Source organism: Nyctibius grandis, chromosome 4 (genome assembly GCF_013368605.1).
Source record: "Nyctibius grandis isolate bNycGra1 chromosome 4, bNycGra1.pri, whole genome shotgun sequence".
NCBI classification, from domain to species: Eukaryota; Metazoa; Chordata; class Aves; order Nyctibiiformes; family Nyctibiidae; genus Nyctibius; species Nyctibius grandis.
The window spans coordinates 68,571,798-68,591,282 of NC_090661.1; the positions used below are offsets into that span (position 1 = coordinate 68,571,798).

The window sequence follows — 19,485 nt, forward strand, 5'->3', positions numbered from 1 at the left end:
TTTCCTTCGCACCCTAGATACTTTGATACTTAAAATAATGGCTTCCTAAAGAGCATTTGTTTCTGAATAAGACCGTTTTACTGTGATTTAATAATGTGCTGTGTTAGCTTCTAGAACATCATATCCAGATGGAGGTGTTACAGCAGGGGCTATTAAAGTATGTAGAAAGAGGCTTTGACACAAGCAGCTCACAAGAGAAATGGAAAAGACAGACTAAATATTATGTATTATACCCTTAATATTCCCATGGTAAGGATGGGAAATGGAATAACAGAGATTAATGTACTTGCCTGTGGTTATACAAGAAGTCAATTGCAAGGCTATCGAACCAGCGTCAGGAACCTTAAGTCCCCATTTGGTGTTTCATCACAAAAGCAGCGAACCACAGTGGGGATCGATGTTCAGTTCTTGATGCAAGAGGAATGTGGGATGAGACTTTTTGTTAGCAAATAGCAGCAAGTGCGTTTTCCTTTTGCAGATAACACTGGGCAGTGCTGAGGCTGCTCATGTTCCTAAGTATTTGCATGAAAATGAGTCTCTGAGATAATCAGATTTTATTTCTAGCATCTAATCAATGCTCAGGGCTTTGTGGTTTAATTACTAGAATAATTGTTTGCTGAAAACGCAGTTCAATATCTTTTTTTTCCTTTAAAGGTCAACTCCATCATTTTCATTTCCAGCCGTTTAGTACTTTATTGATCTTTATGTCATTTCATGAGTGCTGCTTCTTGCCAGCCGAAATAAAGCCCAAAACTTGACATAAGAAAAATACATTCTTAAATCCAAAAAATGGACAATACCCTATTGCAGCCTTGCTTGCTGCAGGCAAATCCTTCATACTGTGTCCCCAGGAAAAATGATTCTGAAAATTACTTTTGCTCTTTATGGAAGGAAAAAAGCAAACTAAGAATCTTTTTGGAGCCTGATTAATATCAGACATAAACTGAAGTACAGAAAGAAATGTTGCAGTTTAGCTGCTGATCCTTTAAAGTAGATAAGGGTGCAGGCTCTGTCAGGAGGACATGGTGGTCTACGTGGCTTGCATTTAGAGAGGGCTGAATGAGTAGCATGGAGAAATTATCTCCTCTCTCTGTAGAGAGGAAAATCATGTGGCTTCAGCTGGAGATTTGGAAGGTATTTGGTCAAATAGCAGCGGCCATTGTTTTGCTGCCATCCTGCAGCAGCAATGAGATGCTGTTTATCAGAGGGATGCATGAGGTGCTCTGCATCTGCAGCGTCTCTGGCTTTTTCTCTCTCCCCCATCACAGCAACTTGACATTTAGTTTTAATTTGTAAAAAATGTATCTGTCTTTCCCAGATTCTGGGAAAGGGTGCTAGGTTATGGAGCGGAAAATAGGCTTGTTGAAAAATGGGCATTAAAAGGTAGCATGGGACCAATTTCCATTTCATGTTCTTTTTTTGCGAATATACGGGGTCAAATCCTACAGTTATAGCTTGGGCAAAACCCACTGGCAATTTCGGGGGGACTTGGTGCCAGAAAGAGCTAAAAGATTGGCTTTAATGTAAGTACAAAGATCCCCAAACCACTTCTGCAGCTTGGATCTTGGCATCAGACGGCAGGTTCCCAACCGCCGCAGAGCGGCTCCACGCCATTATTTATCGCGCTTTGTTTTCTCTAATCCCCAAGATGACTTGGGCAGATTGCAAACGCAACACAGAGCTTGTTGACAGTAGGAAGAATTTATGTTCTAGGGCTGTGTCCTCAGCTGCTGTAAATCAGGAAACAGCCAACTAAGGATCTCAACGTACCTTAAAGCATTTTAAAAAAGCTGTCATTAAGGTTGAGATGTGCTTACTATGGAAGGGTAATGCTTCCCCCATAAGGCATGGCCTTGTAAATCTGGACATGCGTGTGGCTTGCCTGGCAATAACAGCCATGCCAATCATTAAATGTGTTGGATTTATATCCTGTCGTATTCTAGTTCTTGATAACTTTACCAAATTTTATCTGTTTGGACTGAAATTTTTCCATGGTGCTTGCCCTAGACTTTTAAAGAAAATTTTAGCTGAAGGAGTTGACCTGCTCCAGTGTATGAAGAGAGGGGAAAAATTAACCATCAATAATTTTTTTAGTGGAGACCTTTGAGAAAAAAATAATGAGCAATTAGAAGTGATATCCTGCTGAATATACAAAATGGAGTGTTTCTTTACTCATGAGTCTTGTCTTTGCAGCTTTAATACTTTAAGACAGCTCTTGTGTGTCATTTATTTACATACTACTCTCCAAATATTACTACATAAAAGCAGCAATTGAAGAGCCATGTGTCCTATGAAAGAAAGTCTTCATGTGATTTTTCAGTGCTTTTTTCAGAGCACTAATATATCTCTTCCAGAGTTTTTGCTAATGCCTGCACTCTGAATTCTGGTAAAATTTTGCCATATGGCATACTCTGCCATTCAGCTGAAGTCCCTCTGTGGCTCCCCCCTCTCCAGTCCAAATCGTACTGGGCTGGGATGCATTTGTGCAGGCACCTTTATTGCTTGCTGCAATGACCAGGTGAGTGGTATTAACCTGGACTCCAGTGACCCAGAGAATGGATTAAAAATCTCCAAAGAGCAGTAAGATGAACCCAGAACTGCTGTGAAAGTGCTGCCCTGCTTCTTGCATGCTGCTTCCCTGGGAGAGGAGCTGAAGAAGAAATGCAGCGTGAAGACCTTCTGACAGGCTTGGAAGCCCTTGAGACCCAAATCAGGGTTTGCTGTCTGTCATGTCTCAGCCACAGGGACCCAGGTGTTGGAGTTTCAAATGTAGATTTTCACCATTGCCTGTAAGACCACGCTGTATTTGCTTTTAGCCTCAGGATATTAGATCTTGCCATCGTGGCACATTTATGTTGTAGAGCGGCCGTTGTGTTTTAGGTCTTTTTAGGAGTTTTTAAGGTATTTCTGTTTCTCTCCCTGGTTCAGTAAGACTAATGGTACAGAGGCTGGACTACAGAGAGAGGGACAGAAGATATCACAGTCAGAGCAGGAATCAGGCAGCTTCTGTGGGCAACAAATCACAGTACGTATCAATAGTAGTATTGTGTGCACTCCCTGACAGGTCCTCTGGCTCCAGCGCCTTTGTGCTTCCTCCTTCACCCTCACCCATCTTGTCTCTGTGCTTTGCCCTTCACCCGAGTGAAACTTCCTGTTTGAAAACATCCAGGCAATTTGGTGCAGGAGCCTCCCCTCTAAGTGAAGCATCAGAGTTGCTCAGGTGTCTGTATCCAGCAGAAGAGAAGGACTTTTTCAGAGGAAAAACAAGACCTGGAGTGGGGTGGATGACATTGTGCAGGTGCTGGTCTCTCCCTCGGTGACACTGGGAGTTGAAGGTAGATTGGCTTTTGGTTTGGGCATGTCAGATAGGGTACGTCCCATGAAATTTTGGGCACTTAAGTCTTGCGAACATTTTTTCCCTTTCAGGCAGGCAGTGGTGACATGCATTTTACAGAGGAGGAGGACTAGCTACAAGTGGCAGAGCTGGTCAGCAGCTAAGGCATCCCAATTCAATTTTTAGGACTGCTTTATATTCCCAAAATGGACACTGTGACTATGTCATGGATGAAAGCTGGTGAATATGAGCATTTTCAGCACACAAGAAAAACCATTAGCTAAAGCAGGGTGGATTCTCGCTGCTGGTAGAGTCTGTATGTTGCTCTAGGAGGTGTACCAGGGTAGAGCGGTCAAGAACCTGGTCCAGCGTGTGCTGCAGTGAAGGCATCGCCATTCCCATAAGCAAGGTTTGCATTTCCTCTCCCAGAGTGCACACAGCTTTTGGACACCGTGCGATCCAGTAAATGTTTAATCGTACAACAACTTGTGACAGCCAGTTCACAGCAACGTCCTGCTGATGCCTTTTACTCTTAGGATACCGAGACGTTTTCTACTTTGGCTTTTTTTTAACATCTTGCACCTGTCTGGGATCACTTAGGGAGAAATAAATTGTTTATGCCAACAAGTGTTTTCAAGGCACCACAGAAGAACTGAGTTTACAGGGAAATGCAAAAGCAGAAGCTCAGCAGCTGTCTACTCAGTGTGGGCAGATCAAAGTGGAAGACAGCTTAAAAAGTGCAAAGGAAAAGGAGAAACCTGATCTAATGCTGTGGGGAAGGTAGTGTCAAAAGGATTGATAAGGTTGAGGATAGTTGCATGGTAACTATTAAAGTTCACTTTGTTAATTCAAAGTTTGCCCAATTAAAATTTTTTCCTGAAAACTTAATGGTAAGCTGTTCAAGTCTTCTTGAGTCGGGCATGGGGGGAAATGCATTCATCAAAATTCCCATCAAGTAGGTATAGTTTTTCTTCTGGAATTAAAAATATGCTGCGTTCCAGCTAAATGCCATTTTCTGTATTATTTGTTTGTGCTAGTAAGTAAATTGGCCAGTGTGTTTTTTAAGGAAAAGGAGCTGATGCAGCCTTGTGCCATTAGCTTGTCAGAGCCGAGCAGGTGACACACGGAGCATTTCTGCAAAATTGTTCTCACTAGACTCATTTAAAAGAAAGTCTTACCTGCAAGAAAAAGGGATGAAATCTGTAATGTAATAGGGCAGATTGCTTGGTGTAGAGAGACTGATTTAAAGTAATTGATCTTTTCTTTATTTTTTATACTTTAACCAGCTCTGCTTTGCTGGAACAAGGAAAACAGCTTGGAAATTGGATTTAGAGCAGATCTCTTGCTCTAATGTATGTAATGGAGATTGAACAAGTGCTTCAGGGGACACTATCATCCTGCTTTCTCGCTGCAGAGGCTTCCACAGGTAGCTGCTCTGGCAGCGGGGTATCTAGCAAAGTCTAACCATCAAGGACGAAGTTTACTCCTCCTGACTACCACCAGTAGTTAGCCCTAACCAGAAGCAATGCCAAACCCAGCCATTTCATGATGGGGAACAGGAAGAGCAGAGTAGCGGCCAAGCATGAAAGAGGTGAATAAATTTGTTCTTGGACAAGTTGTCCTTGGGAAAAAGGTGATGGCAGAGCTGTGCTGACCTGCATCAGCTGCAAGGTGCAGTTAGGTTCACTGTACCATGACATACACAAAGCCTCCTCACTACATATTTACAGTTTCCACATCCTTGCAAATATGCCAAGCTGGCCTTTTCCTGCTTTACAACAACCGTAGCCGTGGGTGGGACGAAGACCTTGTCTTGGCCAGAGGAAGGCAGAGCAAACCCAACATCCACGGCAGGCATTGCTAGTGCTCAAAAAGAGCTGCTCTTTTTGCTCCTTGGCTCCATCCTTCTTTGCCTCCTGCATCTTGTCTGAAGCACAGATCGCTTGCGGTGGGGACTGTCATCTGCTGCAGTGGGGGCCTTGTCCTTAAACAGCTTCTCTGGTTCCTGAGATAGGGATGTCTCTGATTTCAGACAGGAGTGAAAGCAATTAACAGTAGCTGTTAGATCAAAATCTTTTCATGCCCTGAGCGTATTGGGGTGACTGATATTTTCTGATTTCTCAGAATGAAGCTTGGTTCAGCTCTCTCAGCCTATTGCATTTAAGGAATTACAGATGTAATGGTCAAGTCAGCTTACCTGAGCTCCAGTTTAACCATAAAACCATCCTTCAGTCCATTTCTCTGCCTTTTGGAGAGTGTATAGGAGCTTGGGTGCCACATTTGCACCACTGGTCTGGTGGTCATGGTGGAGAATTGTTAAAAGAGAAGGTGCTGGATGTACAGATAAGTATCAAGATGAAGTTTTGGAATGAAGATGTAAACGCTGGATTTGAAAATACAGCAAGATGCACAGAGCAGAGGGATAATGTCGTGGTTTTGCCATGCAAAAACAGAATTGCTTTAGATCATGATTAAAAACAGGAATATAATTAAAACAGGCTGATAAGATGAAACTAAAGTGACAAGATAAAGCAGCAGGATATCCAAGAGGGGAAGGGAGAGACAGAACTGATGGCAGGAGGGCATGAATTATTGATCGAAATCTCCACCAGAAGGTAAAGTCTTTGCATTTTCTTATCTGGGAAGGGAGAGAATGAATGAGAAGTGAACAGAATTATTAAGCAGCTTTATCATTGCATTGGAGTGGATAATTAGGCAATTAGGATTACTAAAAGTTGGCAAAGCATGAAGCCCAGAGGACTTGTGCTTCTAATTTCAGAGGGGGGTGGTGAGGGAAGCAGGGAAAAGCCTTTGGCGAGAGATTTGACAGTGTGTTATGGTGAGGCTTAAAGGCAGAGCCTGGCTCTGGCACCCAGCACCCTGCAGCTTCCGGAACAAAAGGGGGTTCAAGAGACCTGACCAATAAAGAAGAACTTATTTGAGGGCAGACAGTTCTCTGAACAGCGACAAGAAGTGAGATCATGAGTGAAGGCACCCGGTAAGGATGCAGGGAAGGAGAGCACAGCTAGTAACGGTACATGTGGACCCACTTTTTTCCATGGTGGGGATGCACAGTAGCCATGGAAGTTACTGTGTAGTAAATGTTTTGTGTGCTTTTTCCAGATCTTTGCCCACAGTTAACATCCCCTCTCCTTTCAAGTGAGTTGTCTGTAGCAAGACTTTGCAGGGCCATAAGCTGAGGGTGCTGCGAGATCCCCGAGCAGAGCACCAAGAGGTCAGACTCTTCCCTAGGAGGAAAGTGTCAGACTGTGGTTTAGACTTGCAGTGAATATGGTCTGTCATGCTACCTTAATTTCATTTTCTTTGGTCAGAAGTGACAAATAATGGATTTTCCCCTGTTGTAAATCATGCAAACACTCCATTGTCAGAGGGTCTTTCCAGCTCAACTTGGAGGCAGCTTCCAAACCTCTTCCGCTTCGATTCTCCATTGTAAATTATATCAGATCACCCCCTTTGTAAATAGAAGCTCTGCAAAAAACAAATGAGCAGCTTGGGGAAGCTGGCTGAATCTGTTCTTGCAGGGGATGCAAAGCTGTAAGACACAGTGGAAAGGAGAGGGATGGGAACACCCTCCCTGGAGGGTTAGTTTGGATTTATAGCACTGAGGAGTTCAGTGGTGAAAGGAGATGTTGGGCCGTCCAGTGCCATATACTGCAGACCCTCAAATGTCACCTATTGCCCCTCTCCTGAGCCTTCAGCCTGCATCTGGAAAATTCCAAACTTCAGAAAGTTTTTGCTGATGGGGTTTTTTGACTCTCCCTTTGGACCAGGTTCCTCCAAGGAGGGGCCAGGCAGGCACCGCAGGCTGCTGGTTACCTCTGCAAATTAGCCTGACTTCTTTAGTTGGCACTTAATAGCTGGCTGCATATTTTCAAGGGGAAAGCTAGGTAAAAATGACTAAAAAAAGCGTGGTGCATCTGTAACTGTCTGAATTCGTCCTGGGCTGCTCTGACGCCAATGCCAGAGAACCGTGCTCCTCCTCCGTGCTCCTGACCCACTTAATCTTAAGCTATATGTTATTTAAAATTAATTTGAAGAGATGCAGACATTATATAAATCACTGAGGAAATGTCAGATTACGTATGTAATTTTCAGAAGTGCTCCACACTGATCTAACTCAGCTCGCCATGAAACCAAGGGATCAAAATAAAGCCGAGGCAGAGAGTTTGAGCTGGTCACCATCCTTCAAATGCCACTGAAGAGGAGCTGGTGCTGTTAGTAATTTCACACCCAGAGACTGTTGCCATTTGTTTAGGACATTCAGTGATCAGGGAAGGTAAAAAAAAGCAGATGATGAAAAATAGATGAAGTAGAGTGTTTGTTACTAATTATTTGCTTGGCCTCACTGGCAAGTCACCTAGTGTTTTCGGAGAGCGTTGCATTTTTATGAGGAGATGCCATCCACAATGTTCCTCTTCCAAGACCAAATTCAGAATATTAATTATGGATAATGATGCATAATTAGAGTCTGAAGTCCAGAATTAATTGATTGTAGCCATTTAGCATCGATATCAATTCTAACTTGAAAAAGTGCTTTATCTCCTACCCATACCCCATAGTGTCCACATATGGGTAAATAACTGGAACAGTAAGCACTCAGTTTTAATGATACTGTGGCTTGTCATTTCCTCAAAGGTGTTAGAACAGTTTTGTCCATTAGTGACATTAAAAGCGTTTGTAATTCACAGTAATCCAGTGCTCCTTGACTTGTCATGGCCCCAGTCTAACCAGCTGCAGAGCCGGGAGGTCCAAGGCCATGGCTGCGGCTGCTCCATGCTCTTTGCTCCCGCCTGGGAGAGCTGGACCTGTGCTGCCACGCACCAGTGCAGGTCTGCCAGGATGCTGAAGGGCCAGATGGGTTTTTGACCTCCTGCTGCCTTAACCTCTCGAATTTGGGACCATTATTTTCCTCTAGCACAGGTCAGGGGCTTTCACCCAGCTGGCTTGTGGCTGCATTAGAGCATCTCTTGGAGAGGCATCCAGTCTGGAGGAGAAATCACGTTGTGTTGTTTTTTCTGTGGCTTAGGCTGAAAACAAGGTTGGTTTTAATAATAAGCAATTGTATAAAGAGCAAATAAAGATTTGTACTGTAGTGTCTGTGAATCCCAATGGACACACTGCTGTCGTTTTGTGGAGCAGAGGGGAACGAAGCCAGAATTTGTGTTTGTTGGGAGTAGGGAGTAGAATATTGTTCATCAGCCCCTGCCTATGACTTGTCAGAAATACTCTGGAGTTCATCACAGCATCACAGCATCACAGAATGTTAGGGATTGGAAGGGACCTCGAAAGATCATCTAGTCCAATCCCCCTGCCGGAGCAGGATTACCTAGACCATATCACACAGCAATGCGTCCATTGCTGCTTTAGAGGCACCATTGTTGTTTAGCTGCAAGAAAGTGGGTCTACTATTGATAAGACCACCGATCCCGTATAATTATTGTGAAAGATGTAAAAATAGGCTTTGTGCTTAGCTTGCATCGGGGCCAACCGAGCACAGTGACTTTAACCAGCTGTGTGCACGCACCATGTGTACGTGTGTAGTGGCTGGCTGTGCATGGAGGAGGACATCAGTCCAAAGCTTCAAAATGTGCACTGTGGTTTTGAAGCTGTGGCTGTGACTGCGTGACTGAGTCACCGTCACCACTTTTCCTGGGAGCCTGGGATAAAACACAATAGCATCGTTAAATATGAGAGTCTTGAGAAGGCTGGAATAAAACACGATAGCATCGTTAAATGTGAGAGTCATGAGAAGGCTCTTTGGCAAGAATTTTGGGATTAATTCCTTTGGTTTGCAATATTTGTGTTTTTAAGCGAATTTTCCTGGCGTTTGGTCTCTCCCATGCCTGTCAGCAAGGCAGCAGCGTAGGGGGTCTCCTTGAAAATCTAGGTGATGTTTACACCCAGGGTTTGTCTTAGTGCTACACCTGGAAACACAGCTGAGAAACTTAGCCCAGGGGAACCATGCGTTTCCTTCTTCTCTGGTATTCCACTGGGAGTGACATTCAAGGCATGCAGGCTTGGACTGGCAGAGGATGATGGTGATGGCACCTTCCTAAATTGAGTTTACTACAGCTTAGTCTATGCAGGTTGGGACTAAGGGTGGGAAGAGTTTATAGAAGTAGACCTCTTGTTCTCTTCTAGTGCTGTGGGTGTCTGTCTCCTGGATAACTCATTTTTTTTTTCGTAGCTACCTGTCAGAGAGAAGTGAGTTTGTGTGCATGTGCCTGTGCCTGTTTCACACTTTTTCACCTCTAGGTAATTTGGGATCCTTATGTTTGGAAAGTGTTACGTCGGTAATAGTTAAAAAGAAAGTATTGAAATCACTTCGAGCTTCTTAAAACGATGCAGTTTAATTCAGTGGTGCTGGGCTGAGTCTTATTGCTTTCTGTGCTGCTTTGTATTGTACCTGAGACATAAAAAGGCCATTTACTGATGGCCCTACTGCAGCACCCTCCCCACTCACAGTCAGGATGGTTACACTGAGTGGTGTACGTGCATGTGCCAGCAGGCAGGCTCTGATACTGCCAATGCAAGCTTTGAAGGGAGCTTCTGTGAGAAAGCAGGCTTGGAAATAGGGTCTCACTCCATAAATGGTGTGTTACTTTTGGGATCTAATGTATCTTGGGAGAAATATACTTCAGATGGACATTGGTGCATCCAAGAGTCCCCTTGTGTCTGCTGGAGAAACAGAGATCCTTGACCAGGGCTTAAAACACAGTTGCCAGACCCTGAAAAAAAACATTTAACTGTTTGCTTGCCTCTTACCTATGAGCAGGAATTTGTTAAAATATTAGGGGATCTCAAAGGCTGGGCATTTTGTCTTCGGTGCAGTGCAGACAAACCCAGTCGCCCGTGGAGTTAATGAGTCCTGCACCCACTGCTCAGCGTTTGCAGCTCTTTGAGATTAGCTGAATATTTCATCCCGAAGTACGTGCCTTTAAAGACTTTTAATTCTTGGGTATCATATTTCGTGGGACTTGTATTAACTGTTAGGACATGAAAGTCTCTGCGATGGCAGTATAAATTAACTTGGTTTAGTAATTTAGCACCTCCACTGCTATCCCAGTCTTCACATGTTACCTGGTGACTTCCCAGAGCAGGCAGTGGCTGCTTCCAGAAAAGCAGGGGAATAAAAGACAGGGAATAATACTTTTTTAGGCATTGTTACAGGTTATGCCCAATACAGGGAAGAATATCTATGTAGAGGAGGCCGTGGAAGGGGACAGCCACGCTGTAAGGTTTTCTCCTTGTCAGACATCCCAGCATTTATATGAGAAGTGTTCGTTAAAAACCCACAACCTGAAATAATTTTTTTTCATCTTCCTCTTTTAATCACCCTGAAGATGTGAATTGCACAGGCAAAAGCGAGCTTCTTGCCTGCCAGCTCGCTTGAAGAGTTTCTCTTGTTGATTTGCTGCATTTCTTTTTCATGAATGAGAAGAGAGGAAATCTAATGAAAAGTGTTATCAGCTTGTCAAGTTAATTAGTGTCTATTTTAATACTATCATTATAATTCATTACTAATTAATATAAGTAACATGATTACAGCTTTTTTGTCTTATTTTTCAGTGAGAAGCTGGATGGAGAAGCTGAAAGATAAGGTAGGAGGCTCAGTGTTTCAATTACTTTAAAAGCAAAACCATTTTTACTTGCAGGAATAAACTCTTGTCAGTGCAGTTCATTGTCTCTACAAAGACAGTTGAGAAGGGGCTTAAAATTTTCTCTGGGAGGCAATGAACCAGATGCTGCTGTTGTATATAGTGGTGTAAATCCACAGTACATCCCTGATGAGTAGTAGCTAAGAGCAGAACGAGGGGCAGGGGTATTTGATAGACTTCTCTGCGCTAGAAAATCACTTTCTCTTCAGACTACTTGAGTTACTTTTTTTTATTACCCGCTAGATTACCTCCACCCTTTTTCTCTAAGTCCTAAGCTTGGTTCTAGATCCAAATCAAGAGGATCTGGTGATCCTCTCCGGTGAGAGGCTGTGTGCTGCGCCACCGCCTCTGGCCGACACCTTCCTTGCCTCCACGTGCAAGAAGAGCTGCAAATTCCTGGAAGGAAAAAGAGCAAACACAAGAAGACTGAAAAGATAACAGATCCTGGTCTTTTCTTCCTGGCATTACAAGGTAGTGGTACATGGAATGAAGGGTTATGCCAGCTACAGGCAGTGACGGCTTTTTAGGCTCTGCTGCCTTAGGGAAAATATGAGCATTTTGAAATGGTTGTGAAACCTTCCGGATGTCGTATTGATGATGGCAAAGCCATGAAGCTAGAAATGAGGTGACAGTAGTGTTTTACGACAAGAACACTTTGTGGCTGAACAAGGCTTGGAAATTCTTGAACAGGATCCGAGTTAATAGACAAAAAAAACACCACAAGGAATAATGACTCGATAGGAAACTCCAGCTCCTGAAAATACATCTCTAAGCTTGAGCAGATTGTCACTCAATGAGCCCAGCCTTCCCACGTGATCCCCCCTAGATTTCAGCAGCACCTTACCATCAACTCTGAACAGAGAGACAGGGTCTGGGTATCTGTTTTCCAGGACTGGGGATTAGAAGGGTTTAAGGTGGGTTCCTGCCCAGCCCTTGTTGAGTTGCTTTTCTGCCTACAATAGGAAGGAGACATGTCTAGTGTGATCTATGCTCATAGCAGAGCACCTTGGCCTGGGATTCAGCCAGAGCGAATGCTGAAAGAACAGAGAATGGTTTTCCCGGCAAAGGTAAAAAGCAGATGCCAAGACTGATTGAGTGCCTGGAGTGAATGTAGCATGCACGGGTCACCTGCTCATGCCAGAACTACCCCAACCGCCACAACACGAGCTTGGGGCATCAGATGTCTTCTCACTGAAACCACAGCTTTCACTTCTTTCCTCTTGGCACCTTGTTGGCTACCTCTGTCCTTCCCCACTGCAGAGGGGGGATGCGTGTTCCAGTCTCCAACAGAGTTGCTGTGTCGAGTCTGAACCTCTTGCAGATACATGTGGCAGTGCCCAGCACAAGCATTGGTATGATTTGGGATCTGCTACTGTCCACTTGAAAGAGAGACTCAGCCCTGAGCCACCTCCCTCTTATGGGGAATGGCAGAAGTGTGGAGGCAGATCTTTCACCTTGCTCACATTTTCCCATAGAAAAGCCCAACAAAAAGCACTCCCCCACCCCCAACCAAATGCTGGTGAAGCAAATCACTCCCAAATAAACCTGCTCACCCCGTTTCCTCCTCTTCCTTGTTGAGTTTATCAGCACCAGTCATAATACGTGCCCCTCATTTGCTGTTGGCAGAGCCCTGTCCTCTCTATTTTCCAATCCCTCCATCCAGAAGAGGATGCTGGCACATGATGGCCCCATCCCTGAGAGATGTGTCTTCATGTGTCCATCAGGGCTGCCGTGCTGAGGGAGGGAAGGGTGAGGGGAGTGTGGGACCAGGAGCACGGGTCTATGACAGATTTATGTCCGGTCTCCTGCAAACACTGTACAAATCTTGCATTTGGTATGCCAAATAATGGACATGAGGTTCCTCTGAAGTCCTCTGTTGCTGTTATCTCAAAGTCCAGTGGAGCCAGGAGGGTCATGGTCGTGGACTGGGTGTATTAAAAACATCCTGATGATCTGTAAAGAAGCTGCATCTTCCCCATGGGCAAGGGGTAAAAACGTGGCTTTGGAGCTACCTGTGAAATGGGGTAGGCTATCAGGGAAATGCAGAAGCCCTCCTGAGTTGGGCTGCGTGACACAAGGGCTGGGAGAACAGGTCCTGGCTCTGCTTCACATTGCAGGCTTTTGGGGTAGAAATTGTTGGTCCAGCTGTTGGGGGAAGCCTGTAAAAGGGCATGGGCTGACCAGGCGTGATACAGGCTCGCGGACGGGCTGGAGAGTTCACTGTATTAAACCCAGTGATTTCTGATACAGAAACTCAGCTGGGCAGCAGCTAGAAAGCTATTTCCAGTCTCCCCTCGCCACCTGTGCCAGCAGCAAAGTTCCAGAAATAGAAAAACCCACACTGCACTAATTAGGTCACCCAATTAAGGCACCTTAATTGGCTCGCAGAGGTACAGCCTTTTAGCTGTGTTCTCACTAACCTCCTTTTTCAGGAACTGGACTGCAGGCACACAGCCCCCCTCCAAGCACGTGTGCTGAGCAGGGCTGGGTTTTCTGGGAGGGCATTCAGGGAACCTGCACGATGCAGCTGAAGATCCCCAAGCCTTGGGATCCAGGCACAAAGTGCCGAGCAGGATCCGGAGGGGTTTGGGAGAGCAAAACAGCCCTTGTTAGCATTGTATCTGCCCTAGATGAAAGCAGGTATTTCCATTCTCCAGGTAAGTGTACGAAGCCAGGGCAGTGTATGCTGAATAGCCTTTTTTTTCCCCCCACTCAGTGGCTTATGGAAGAAAAGCAGTTACGGTGTAAGCATTTGTTGTTAAGCTGTGTTGCAGTTTAGGAATGCAGATGAAGATGAGTGGTTGTAAGCAACGGGCTGAGGCTTGCTAAGAGCTGTCTGATAGTCCTCTGAATTGTGCCTGTGTCCCTTGGCAGGTGTACAATTTATTTTGGGGGGTGTAGATGGCAAAGGGTAAAGGTGTAGTGCCACAGTGGAAAACACTGTTGCTGCAGTGTGAATGAAGGCAGCACTAATTGTCACGGTTTAAAGCTGGGCCAGCTATTAAACCTGTGGCAGATGCTCTCTGTTAACCCTCCCCCCCCACCCGAAGGGAAAGGGAAAAGGGAGAGAGACTTACAGGTTGGAAAGTTAAAACAGTTTTAATAAACTATAATAATGAAAAAGAGTATAATAATAATATTGGAATAATCAAATATATACAAATACATACAAAACCAAGATCGAGCTCGCCCGATGTCGGTCACATCACCCCCAGCACTGCAGGGCAGGCTCCGGGCAGGCCCAGGCTGGGCCCAGCGACAGACAGGAACTGGATTCAGGGATGCCCAGATTGGGATCGGGGGCAGCAGGAAAATGGACAGAGTCCTCCTTGGACACTGGCCAAAGGCTCAAGCCGCAGAAGCAGCCCGAAGCAGCAGCAGCAGCCCAAGCAGGCAGAGGCCCTCATGATCCCCCGCGTTATACCGAGAATGACGTGTATGGGATGGAATACCTCGTTGGTCAATTTTGGGTCACCTGCCCTGTCTGCTCCTCCCTGCAGGTGCAACCCCCCTGCCGCTCTTCACTTGTAAGCAGTGAGGAATTGAGCAGTGACCTTGGTTTCTCTAAGTACAGCAAGAGCCTTTCTGCATAACATCCCTACTGGTGCCTCAGTGATAACTACAAACTTCGAGTGTTATCAGTCCTGGAAGCAGCCACTGTCTGCAAAACATGCAGTTAGTTTCAGAAAGTGCAGTTACTTAGAAGAGACTGAGCTGAGAGTAAAAATCACTGAAAGGAAAATTGGCCTGGTTTAGGCCAAACCAGGACACTAATGAGGGAGGGAGCCAGGCTGTACCTGCTTCCCTTACTCCATTGAGCCCCCCCAGCCTGAATTAGGTGAGGATGCTGAAGCAATTTGGCACTATAAAATTTGGGTTAATTTTCATTTCAAACAGTAAAATATAAAATAACAAGCACTTGGGAATATTTTCCAAAGGATTTTAAATGTTTACGTATGTAATTTTAAATTCTAAAATGTGCAGTTTTAAATTACTCATGCTAAATATTTTTTTTTATTGAGCAATGCCAACATATGGATCATAGCTATTGAATTAGAGCTGATTTACGTTTGCTGTGCTTCCCTTAAGGCCAGCCAAAGGTGTGCATGCCCTTCTTCTACGTCATCGTCCTCCTCATGCAAGTGACCCCTTCCCATGCAAAGCAAAAGTGTTTGGTTCAAAGATTTTGAGGATGAAGCCGAGGAGGCTTAGGCTGAGTTCTGCAGGGAGAGGGCAGACTGCTGCTTCTTCCTGCAAAAGTGAGCAGAGCCTGGCTTTGCATTTCAGCTCCTTCAGAGACCCAGCTGCAGGTGTTGAGGGCAGCTTCTGCTGTCCCTGTCCTGAGATATGGCACTAGTGACCAGGGGCACTTGCTTTGCCCTGCCAACGTGTCTGTGGGAAGCACGGGAGCTGTGTAATACTCCTTACTGGAGGTAGATTTAGCAGTTTGTTCATGGTAAGACACACTCCAGCAGTCAGGGCTGGCCAGGAGGGTGCTGGCCCGGCCGCCTGCCACGATGGAGGTCAGCACCCCTGCTTCGCAGTGCAGCCCTTCTCTAAAAACAGCTCCTCGCCTGTTCTGCCCGCTCCCGGCTGGTGCCTGCCATCTTGCCTGGTGGCTCTTAGGCACTGGCTCTTCTGCCTGCACCGCGCTCTCCTCTGCCTGCCTCTGCCACCCTGAGGGCTGCGGGACGGTGCGGGCAGCGGGGTGCCAAGGCACTTGTCACTGCACCGCTCAGCACCGTGCTGCTAGTCCAGATTCAGGCCAAAAAGCTTAACGGCAGCTCTCGACTCTCTAGAGTAGTGAGCTCTGTTGAGCATGGCCAGACATATACCCGTGCCTTGATTTATGCTGACGGTACCTGGGGAGCTCAGAGTGCCACTCAGCTGACTTTACACAGCGTGTAGTGAAGCTGTTTGGGTGTTCACAGGTCTTTGTTGTGCTCGGGATTGCCTGCCCTTGGCGGTCGAGGTTTTCCTTTACACGTGCACCCATATTAACAGACCCTTCACCCCAGCACTTGCGACTCTGCACCAAAATTGTTTCCTCTCCTAACGGTGGGCGGACACTGCGGTGTCTCAGCTGTCTGTTAGCGGTATCTGTTAGCAAAAGCTGATGGTGGGTGAGCTGTGGTGGTTACCAGCTTGGTCCTGGAGTGGGGCTGGTTGGGAACTTGCTTAAGCAATCCTGGAAGCCGGGCTCATCCTATGCAGGTGGGTGATAGGGACTCTACAATTAACTTTGATTAAAGCAGTGTAGGGCTATATCGCAGTCCTAGACTGGTGGAAAACAAATCTGAAAGGATGGTCTTGTGAGTGCTGCTCTGCTTGTCTCTTTTCCACATAGGCAGGATACATGTCGGGGATGCTGGTTCCTGTAGGAGTCGGAATAGCCGGAGCCCTCTTTATCCTAGGAGCACTCTACAGCATCAAGATTATGAATCGCCGAAGGAGAAATGGCTCAAAGAGACATAAAAGAAAGGTATGGCAGCTGCAAAGGGAAACCCCAATCCCACCCACTCTTCTGTTAACCATTTTGGCTGTAAAGCGAGGTTCCACATAAATATGAGGAAAAACTTCTTTACAGTGAGGGTGACCGAACACTGGAACAGGCTGCCCAGAGAGGTTGTGGAGTCTCCTTCTCTGGAGACATTCAAAACCCGCCTGGACGCGTTCCTGTGTGATAAGGTCTAGGCAATCCTGCTCCGGCAGGGGGATTGGACTAGATGATCTTTCGAGGTCCCTTCCAATCCCTAACATTCTGTGATTCTGTGATTGTCTAGGTTGAAGTGCCTGGGACCTCTCGGTTAGAGTATGGGGGGGATCCAATTGCTCTTCGTTTCCTTTCTGCCTGTGGAGCTCTTTCATGTTTCTTTTCTTCCCCCAGCAGAGGGAATTTAACAGTATGCAAGACCGAGTCATGCTCTTGGCTGACAGCTCTGAAGATGAATTTTGAATCGAACTGCAGTGCCCTTGTGACAGCAGGTGACTTTTAAAAGGAGAGAGGGGGAGAAGAAGAAGGAGTGACTTTGTGCTGCATTGCTGCTTTCCGCCGCCCCGAGCCACCGAGCAGTGGTCGGTACCACCCTGGCGAAACGGCATGCTCTGCTCGACGTGTACCGCGCAGCGATGTTTGTTTTGACACAGTAGTGAGATTTCATGTTCGCACCCGGCGCCTCATTCAGCTCCACAGTGCGTCTGGTTACACCTGGAGCCGATACGTATGGATGATTATTTTCCTGTTATCCTGGTGTACTGTTTTGGTCCTGGCTGGCACTAGTCTAAGCATAACAATAGCTCTCACCTAACCCGGGAATGGAAATCTTTACTGTGAATGACTTCCGTCCAGTTTGTTCATTTTAAATGTTACGTGACCTGAACTAGAGTTCATTAGTGCTAAGATTAGCTGCTGTGCTTAATTAATGAGTTATACACTTGAACTGTATCCCTTGCCACCTGAGACGTGCCCATGTACAGTGTTGTTGATACAGTTCGAAGCACATTTCTGCACTTGGTTCCCCGACTCTCACCCCTTCTTTCTTCCTTCAGCTCTGCTCCATGCTTCTTGGAGACACAAAGGAACGGCCTCAACACGTGATTCACCACAAATATCCTAGTCCATCTGCAACCAGCACTGTCTGTTATAGCACAATAAATACCAGCGCTCACCTCCTGACGGATAGTCCTGCATGGATCTCTTAGCTTTTGTTCAGTGTGCAAGTAGGTAAGAGAAGAGGCAGGTCAGGGGTTTCTTCAGCTTCTGCCTCCTGCATGAAGGACTCTAGTTATTGGTTCATCTGTTTCAAAAGGCTGCATTCACATTGAGCTGAAAGCGGAGCATCTGTCTCCTTTACCCACTGGCAATTGCATTTTCAGCCCTTGGAAGCTGCATGAACGGCAGCACCTTTGGAGGATCTGCATGGGTCTTGTCTCCAGACCACCAAATGCAAAAAGGCATCAAAGGCTGCGGAGCGGGTGGCTGTCAGTGTTGAGAGATTCATGGCTAATAGTCGGAAAGCAGTGACAGCCACAGCTGGAGAGATGTCTTCTATGGGCAGGTGAAATGATCACGCTGGGAACCCTTGGCTGTGAGGGAAAAGGTGAAGCTGTAGGACAGATGGCTGCAAAGGGTTGTGGAGGTGAAGCCCAAGCGTGGCAAGGGGTCGGGGCGAGCTGCTGTGCTGCCTGAGCTGCTAGCACCGGGTTGCATAGGGAGACAGCCAGTGTCTGAGATGTTATGGGAACTGAGCAGGGGAAAATAATGTTGCTTTGCACAGAAATGCTCTCAAAATAGCTAGAAAAAGGGCTGCGTGACTTTGTCTCTGCTTCTGGTTGTGAAATGACCTCAATCTGACATTTATGCAAAACATCTATGTTTCTGAGGTGGGAATCACTGTTCTGTGGGGAATCATCCTTCATATGAGGAACAGCGGCTGTTGCCAGAGGACACCTGATTAGACAAATAAGGCCAGACCACACATCTACTGACATTAAATCCCACTGAGTCTTCAAAGATGTGGAAGGGAGGAGAGTTTGAGGAGGGGCACATGCAGGATTTCATTCTTTGTAGAAGTGAAAAGGTCTGTCAGGTTGTGAAGGGTAGATGTAGATCACAGAATCACAGAATCAATCAGGTTGGAAGAGACCTCTGGGATCATCGAGTCCAACCATTGCCCTGACACCACCATGTCAACTAGACCATGGCACTAAGTGCCATGTCCAGTCTTTTCTTAAACACATCCAGAGATGGTGACTCCACCACCTCCCTGGGCAGCCCATTCCAATGTATAATAACCCTTTCTGAGAAGATGATGGTAAGCAAATGTCTCTTGGGCATGTGAGTGGGTTTGCAAGGTAGAGAGGACATTCGGAAGACCCTCCTGAAGCTCAGTTCTCTCTAGAGAGGGCCAAGGCCTCCTCTGGGCATTAAGTCATCAGATGTGATCACAGAATCACAGAATCAACCAGGTTGGAAGAGACCTCAGGGATCATCGAGTCCAACCGTTGCCCTTACACCACCCTGTCAATGAGGCCATGGCACTAAGTGCCATGTCCAGTCTTTTCTTAAACACCTCCAGAGATGGTGACTCCACCACCTCCCTGGGCAGCCCATTCCAATGTCTAATAACCTTTTCTGTAAAGAAATTCTTCCTGATGTCCAGCCTGAACCTCCCCTGGCGAAGCTTGAGGCTGTGCCCTCTTGTCCTATCACTAGTTGCCCGGGAGAAGAGGCCAACTCCCACTCCACTGCAACCTCCCTTCAGGTAGTTGTAGACTGCAATAAGGTCACCTCGCAGCCTCCTCTTCTCCAGGCTAAACACCCCCAGCTCCCTCAGCCGTTCCTCGTAGGTCAGACCCTCCAGACCCTTCACCAGCTTGGTCGCCCTCCTCTGGACTCGCTCCAACACCTCAACATCTATCTTGAAGTGCGGGGCCCAGAACTGGACACAGTACTCAAGGTGCGGCCTCACC

At 46.3% G+C, this 19,485-nt stretch overlaps 1 protein-coding gene across 1 annotated transcript in view; it reads left to right on the plus strand.

Annotated features, from left to right (window-relative positions):
- ARMH4 (armadillo like helical domain containing 4) overlaps positions 1-16,969 on the plus strand; it is a 64,926-nt gene extending 47,957 nt beyond the window's left edge. Inside the window, exons 6-8 of the mRNA XM_068400081.1 lie at positions 10,925-10,956; positions 16,361-16,495; positions 16,901-16,969. Coding sequence (XP_068256182.1) covers positions 10,925-10,956; positions 16,361-16,495; positions 16,901-16,969 — 236 coding nt within the window. The remainder of the gene's footprint in view (positions 1-10,924; positions 10,957-16,360; positions 16,496-16,900) is intronic.
- The last annotated feature ends 2,516 nt before the right edge of the window (positions 16,970-19,485 follow it).